At 37.5% G+C, this 7703-nt stretch overlaps 1 protein-coding gene across 2 annotated transcripts; it reads left to right on the forward strand.

The window, feature by feature from the left end:
* The first annotated feature begins 994 nt into the window (after window positions 1–994).
* sgca (sarcoglycan, alpha) lies at window positions 995–5853 on the forward strand. 2 transcript variants are annotated; one of them, XM_074663102.1, is made up of 12 exons: window positions 995–1019; window positions 2055–2231; window positions 2461–2589; window positions 2699–2850; window positions 3923–3989; window positions 4063–4261; window positions 4352–4520; window positions 4705–4913; window positions 5143–5169; window positions 5272–5451; window positions 5567–5593; window positions 5670–5853. In XM_074663102.1, exons 2-12 carry the CDS (start codon window positions 2195–2197, stop codon window positions 5674–5676), a joined length of 1203 nt encoding a protein of 400 aa, XP_074519203.1. In that variant the 5' UTR covers window positions 995–1019; window positions 2055–2194; the 3' UTR covers window positions 5677–5853. The 2 variants fall into 2 exon arrangements, with proteins under 2 accessions (XP_074519203.1, XP_074519201.1); XM_074663100.1 differs by lacking the exon at window positions 995–1019 and having other exon boundaries at window positions 1975–2231.
* The last annotated feature ends 1850 nt before the right edge of the window (window positions 5854–7703 follow it).

The raw sequence follows: 7703 nt of genomic DNA on the forward strand, positions 1-7703 counted from the left end.
AACGAGGCAAATCTATTTGAAAAATAGAATAAAGTAAAAGTTAAGTGTTGTATTTCATAACATTTTTAAAGCATATTGTCACTGCAATGCTGGGCTGTTTTTAACACAATCAATGAAAAATGGTAATGCTTTTTCTGAATATATGCTGTTAGGCTTTCTGAATGCATTCTAGATGTTTGTGTATTTTTTTTTTCAAATAGGAAGACTGATATAATCTGATTCAACCAATGGCTGGCACTGTGTCTGTTAATTTTTTTGTATTATTATTAACATTTCTGCATTTATTTTAAGTGAAACAATGATTTTTATTTATTTATTTTTAATTTATTTATTTTATTTTATTTTATTTTATTTTATTTTATTTTATTTTAATTTATTTTAATTTAAATATCTATATATTTATTTTATTTTGCCTATATTGCTAAAAAAATTTGGGGCCCAGCATAATCTGCCTGAAAATTATCTTCCCAAGCACCAATGAGATAATCTATACAGAATAAATAATTACAAGTCATGCAATACTTGCCAGCTGGCACCAAAAATCCAGCTTTCTTCAATACTAAAGGTTGCAATATCTATGCAAATATGACAGAATTGACCTTTTAATATAAAACAATATATTTAAATGTTTTAAATGTGTGAATCAATAGAATAGGGCTGTAACATGGCTGGGTATGTCAATGAATGGGATTCTGAATCAAAATGAATTGATAATTAATAATTAAGATATGTATTACTTCATATTTATAAACACAAAAGGCAGGGAATGGAAGTTGTGTGTAGTTTTTCACCTCCAAAAGTTGTTTTACAGACACTCAAGGCCTAAAAAGCCTCTTAAGGGAAAATAGGTGAAAGCAGTGACTAAAGTAGCCTATAAACCAGACTGGCACAGGGACCCAGTGAGATTTGACTCACGTCAAACCTCCATGGCCAATAACACATCCGTTATTCACAGCCACATTGTTGCTTCCTGCGCTCTGCATCTGTGCTGAGAGACACATTAAATATTATCACTGAAGGTAGACAAAGCTTTTCCCTTTATTTGGCTCAGGGATGGCTATGAACTTCCCTGTGTGGTCTCTTCTCAGGATTTTGTTTTGTTTACAGGGCCAACACGTTCATGATGCAGTTTCACACATAGCAGAGGATTCTTTTTCATCCATCCTCTGTTATGCCTCTCGTCTGTTATCTTTGCTACTTTATCTCCCAGCTGCTGAGGGTTTTAATCTGAAGGACGATGTTAGAAGGACAATTTCTTGGGAAAAAAATGAACAGGATATTCATGTCTTTTCAGTAAGAGTGTGCTTTTTACTAGTAGTGTCAAATGTTTTATCTTTCCTGAATGCAACAAACTTGCTTGTGTGAGTAAAAATAAGACAAAAACTTACATGTTTGGGGAAAAAATCACCCTGGTTGATCACATTTTTTAGTTAAAAGGACCCAATTTTGATGTAAAGGTCAGAAATGTGACACAAAACAGTGAAATCGGACATTTAAAATACACAGTATGCTCCACATTAACATTTAAAGCCAGGCTGTTTCTGAAAAAGTTCAATACTGCAGCATGCTCTTACTTTCTCTCAACTTTATAGTAGAATTTTGTTGATACAAGAAGTTAAATGGTGAAATAAAAGACACATTAAGAGTTTGAAATGAGTAAATTAAGCTAAAAATTTAACACAAAACTTTGATTTTAATGCCAAATAGTAATGAATCTGTCACTGAATCAGCTGTTCATTTTATAAACTCAAAGGGGAGAAGAAGAAAACAGTATACTGATGAAATAAACACATAAAAGTGAGTAAAAATACTGTATAGGGGCAATTTTATAATAAAGTGTTTATTCTTATTTGTATTTAATGGAAAAAGTAATTTTAGCAGAAAGAAAAAATTGTCAGAAACAGATGTACAACACTTTACTATGACTGCAAATATGAAGAACAAGACATTGCAAATATTTGGTGATAAATCTTGGAAGTTATTCTTTTTTTCTTGAACAATTATAAAGAAGTTATGTCAATAGTATCCAAATATAAGGTTCTATGTCCCTACAGGAAGTAATACATGTCATAATAAAACTCCCAGACAGCCTGCCGGATGTTTTAGGGTAGCGAGGCAAAAATAGCTCTGACATGTCTCTGGCTGTGGCCGAGCCCCTCTCCGCTTGCCTCTGTCAATCACAGACCCAAACAAGATGGCAGGCTGCAGGAGCTGGCTCTTCTTTGTATCAGGCAAGTTTGTTCATAAATGTCCTTCAACTTTATATCATATCACACCTTTTCAGTGTCAGGCCTAAAGAGAAACACATCGGCCCTGAGAGCAGCTGTTGAGGGTTGTTGGCCTGGCTGTTTGAGCTCAAGAGCTTCTCATATCACATTTAGTGTCAAATTAAAGCTTCTGTTTGGCTTTTTTAATCATTCAGATTAATCGTTTGATGTTTTTTTTGTAACTTTGTCACAGTTTATGCTGTCAGTTTGTTTGGGGCCAAAGCAGAGATCAAACTGACCATTCCTGTGGGGAGGTTATTTACATACGAGCTGCTGAGAGAGACTTTCCAGAGCGACTTTGAACCTTTGTCAAAGCTTTACGGTGAGAGTTTGAGTCTTTTTAATCCACCGCTTCTGTTGTAAAGAGAGAGCACAACTGAAAGATTTCACTCCTGTCTATTTCTGTCTGCCTGTTTTTGTGTGCTGTGAAGCTGGACGCTTGTATGATGACCCCATGATTTTTAAGTGCAACAAGCAGAATTTCCCAGACCTCCCAGAGTGGCTGCGCTTCACCCAAAGGCATCCCTATGAGAACGGCTTCCTGTATGGCACGCCACTGGAACCAGGGAAAAGTATAATTGAGGTATGAGGTCATCATTTACACCATGTACTTTTAATCTCTCAAAGTGGATATATATTCTCTTTTTTTCTGTCCCTGTAGAAAGCGGGACTCGCACATAAAAGCTCCCAGAGATATGTATCTTTAAAAACACTCAGCTGTCTGACACATTGGCGGTAAATGTCAGGTTTTGTTGTCAAACCCTCAGAGACAAAAGCTCTGGGTTTCTCTGTGGAGCTGCTATTTTGAACCGACATTAAAAATTCAGGGAGACGTTTGGCTTTGAAGAGGAAGAGAAGGAGAGTTTTGAAGTGGCTTTAAAGTCTCGAACTGCATGTAGCCTGAAAAATATGCTGCTGTCTGGATGTAAAAACACATTATATACTACAAAAATAGTATTTTCTTTATGTTGAGGATGATATTTGTGACTTTTGGGTTTTTTTTCAGGTTCATGGTAGCAGACTGACAGCTTATTTTGAAAATGTAGAAAAAATATTCATGTAAAAATTACATAAGCATCCGTGAAGTGTTAGAAAATGTAAATATTTGCCTCAATTCGATGGACAGCTAGGAGTTGGAGAGACACGCAGGACAGGATTGTGGGAATCTAAAGCAAAATTCAAGTGTTTCAATGTCCAAATTTGCCTTTTTGAAACCAGAAATTGCTCTAAAATGATGTTTACTGCGAGTATTACTAGAAGTTAAACTACAATGACAAAGTCTTTTGTTGTTTCCTGCTATTACCGCTACAATTTGTGCTAAAAATTATTTTAACAGCCGTGAGACTCAGATGTCACTTTTTGCAGCAAAACTACAAAGTCAGTTTAAAGCAGGGCCAAGCTAAGCTCAAAAATATATGAAATGTCGAATAAATGTAGCAAATGAGCTGACTTTTGAATGTGGGAGACAACAGTGAATAAAGCATGCTCAGTGCTTTCAATGATTAGCAAACAGCTTTATGGGAAGTGTAGGAAACAGGTAACTAACACAGATGTGTGCAGGCAGCTTCATTTGATGTAAAAAGTATAAACACCAAGTTAAATATTTCATGATAGTGTGTCTGGATGTATGAAAACCTTTCTTTCTCCTCTAATAGGTCTATGCAGTTAACAAACGCAGCTATGAAACAACCCGACAGATATTTGTGATCAAAGCAGAAGCAGGTATGTGTGTTTAAAAGTGAAGTGTTTAAAGGTGTAGCCATAGTGGTGGCTGATGATCTGTGCTTTCTCTCAGAGAAGAAGCTTCCCTACCAGGCCGAGTTCTTCATCAAGCTGAGGGAGATTGAGAAGGTGCTGCCCTCTTCTGTTCAGGGGGAGATAAAGCAGGATCTCCAGAAGCTTTGGGACACAGAGGCCTTGGAAGTTGTCAACATTTCAAACGCTCTGGACCATGGCGGCAGAGTCCCCCTCCCTATCGCAGGACACTTTGAAGGGTGAGCAGAGAGGAATCAGTGCAGCATGGCTTTAAGTTCCAGCTCCAATAACGTCAAATGTCATGTGTTTTTTAAATGTGAATGTGTCAGTGTGTATGTGAAGGTGGGCTCCAAGCAGTACTTCTCTGAATGCCTCCTGAAGACGCTCACAGCCGAGCATGAGAAGCAGTGCACAGCGGGAGCCAAAGTCAAAGTCCCTGGAGGATGTAACTTCTGCAGCATCCCCAGCAACTGTATCAGCTGGTGCAAGATCCAGCTGGTGAGAAAGACATGAAACACATGCAACACAGGGTTTTTAAAAGACTCAGATGAGACTGTTTGCCTCCAACTTAATGGTTAACTGCTAACTGTTTTTTGAATCCACTGAAAGCACTGGAACAGTCCTGTCTCCTGTGGCTGTGTGTCTGACAGAACAATCACTCTGATGTTTTTTTCCCCTGCAGTTTGATCTGACAAAGCAGAAACCGGCTCCACCTGCTCCCACTGTGGGCTCAGGGATTATGGAGGCCGGGGGTGACTTCAACCCTCCAGACTCTCCCCCCAGCAGAGACTACTTCCCAGACTACATGGTGACAGTGATCGTACCCCTGATCCTTGCCCTCATCCTGTCCCTCATCCTGGCCTACATCATGTTCTGCAGACGAGAGGGAGTGTACGCATCTGTTTTACATCCTCTGAATAATAATCTGAGCTATGATGTCAAACGGCAGGAGCAGAACACAACATATTTCTCTGTTAGATGCTTTAGGGAATCAATGCAGACATGATAAGTACCCTGTTCTGAAGGTGAACTCAACCTTAGAGCAAATTCAGGCTTGAGATTGATCCTGATAAATAGTGACACGGACGTGGCACATCATTATTCTTTTTTTCCTTTCCAGAGTGAAAAGAGATAAAAGAACAGACCAGTAAGTATGCCAATTTTTTTTTTTTTTTTTTTTGCTATTCAGAATGCACAGTCATTGTTATGACTGTTTTGACCATCAATGCTTTTATTAAAATCTCTGTAGCATCCAGCTCTACCACCACCACACTATCCATGGCAACACAGACGAGCTGAGGAACATGGCAGGACACCGTCGCGCCCCTGCTCCTCTGTCCACACTGCCCATGTTCAACTACAGAACCGGGGAGGGGGCCCCACCTCTGGATTCTGACAGTCCCAACATCCCCATCATCATGGCCCAGCAGTGAGAACATCACCTACTTATTATTAATGCACACATCTACTGTCACTTTGTCAGCATTCATCATCCTGATGCTTCTATTATCACATTTTTAATCTTCACTTCTCTGTTTTTGTAGTGATCCTTACTGTGACACTCTGCCCAGGTAAACACACTCCTACAGCTCTGGGTTATCCACGCTCAGGTGCGTTTTTACCTAACTTTGTTCATTCTTGTTGCAGGAAGTGAAAACAGCTGAGGATGAAGTGTGAGGGAAGAAGTTGTGTGCTGCCACAGTATGCAGTGGAATATAAAATATATATTTTGTGCTTCTTAAAGTGATACTTCAGTGACCTGAGTGTGTAGTTTGTTATATTTGTCTCTGCTGTTTGTATTTCTCAACATATATTTCACCAATAAAGTTTATAAAAGGTCTGTTCTTTTGTTCTTAAACAAATTAGCATCCACTTCTAGATTACGTGAACAACTTTACATATCAAACGAGAAGCCTGAAGCTGGCATGCATCCATTTGTCATGAATTCCATTTCCCATGATGCACGTCGTTCATGAAAACAAACAGATACAAACTATACGCAAAAACATTTTATATTTGGTGTAAATGAATAATTTATCCAACTTAATTCATCAAATGTAGAGAAAACTGTGGTGTTTTTTTCTTACCAGTTGATAGGCATGAATGACGGTAACGGACATTGAGCCAGATGTCCCGCCCTATTTATGACGTAGCGCTAAAAACCGGAAGAAGGACCGCTACTTATTAAAACAACAACAAAAGAGAACTAAAATCAAATTATTAATTTTCTTAATAAATTAGATGTAAATTAATTAATAATTAATCAAAAGTCCGTTCTAGAGTTTTTAATATCATTATTATTATTATACGTCTGTGACAAAGAAAAAAAAATGGCGCTAAAACTTTACATATGCTCTAAATTTGATTAATTTCTTGAATCTTGATTATTTAGTTAATAATTAAGTGAATAAAATGTGCTGGATATCAACATGTTACGAAAAAAAGTTAATATCTGTGTTTTGCTTTTTCAATTTAAAGTATATGAACTATTGATATCTAGCATTATTTAGAGATTCAAATAACAACCGATAAATGACCAATTAGCATAGACTACTAGCAAGTTCATATTTATCTTACTTTGTTTTATAATGTCTGAATCGCTTGAGAATAGTTTGGGGGTATCCTCAGAGGGTGTTTTTTCTTCCTGTTCTTACAGAGGCCAAAGGAAAAACCTGAACCTGATCAGACCTTCCCATTTGCGTTTCTTTTAAAGCAGCTGTTGTTAAATAACTCAACCACAGGGTGTCGCAAGTGTGTTATCAACTAGAGCCTCAGTGCCAGACGTACATCTCCTTTTCTGTTTTCATTGTCATAGAAGTATATTTTTGAGTTATTGTGGTGGTAGAAAAAACATGTTATGTTAACTCTGCACATCTTTAAGCACTGTGTTTGTATATTCACCAAGATTTTTAATTTGAATTGGTAAAGTTAAAAAAATAAAAGGATGGCAACTGTTCTCGTATTTTTAGGTTCAATCCAGATTTGGAGAATTTATTATTGGCCTTGTTTTCACTGCTGCTTCATGGAAATCTACTCAGTGCAACTGCTGTGGAACAGTTGATTCCTGATCCTGTTGTGATTGAGCTCTAAGTTAGGACATGCAGGGTCTGACCAGAGTGTCTGTAAATGTTAGATGCTGCCGAAGTAAATGTTACATTTTCTAAATCAGCTAACACCTGATTTTTGGTTTCACAACAGTTGCAAAACAGGACAGTGAAAACATCCGCCACTGAGTAGACCACTTCACATGCTTTATTTCAGCACCCAAAATAATTAAAAACATCTCAATTTATTATACATGTACAAAATAAGTACAGAATCTCTCTTTTAAACCATGAAAGTGGGTCTGCTTCAATTTCTTTTTTAAGAAACCCTTCGCGAAAGACATCAACAAACAACATAAACAACAGGGTGGGAGATGTGTGCTGTTTTGATTTTTCTTTTTAGTGAAGAGGAGTTTTCCACAGGGGCGAAAAAACAGACAGAAGGATGAACACTGAACACATGGGCAGGGAGAATGATGTTGAACCAAAGTCACTTGCTTTTATCTACAAAGACATGATTGCATGCATAACATCTGCAGTGATCACCTTTTTCTGAGGACCTCTTCCATCAAACCAACACTTAAGAAGAAAACAATTGCACTGCATAGACAACAAGAGTCAATTTAGTAGCACCAAA

Source organism: Halichoeres trimaculatus, unplaced genomic scaffold (genome assembly GCF_033239565.1).
Source record: "Halichoeres trimaculatus isolate MK-OKI-2021-1 unplaced genomic scaffold, fHalTri1.1 fHalTri1_scaffold_23, whole genome shotgun sequence".
Taxonomy (NCBI): Eukaryota; Metazoa; Chordata; class Actinopteri; order Labriformes; family Labridae; genus Halichoeres; species Halichoeres trimaculatus.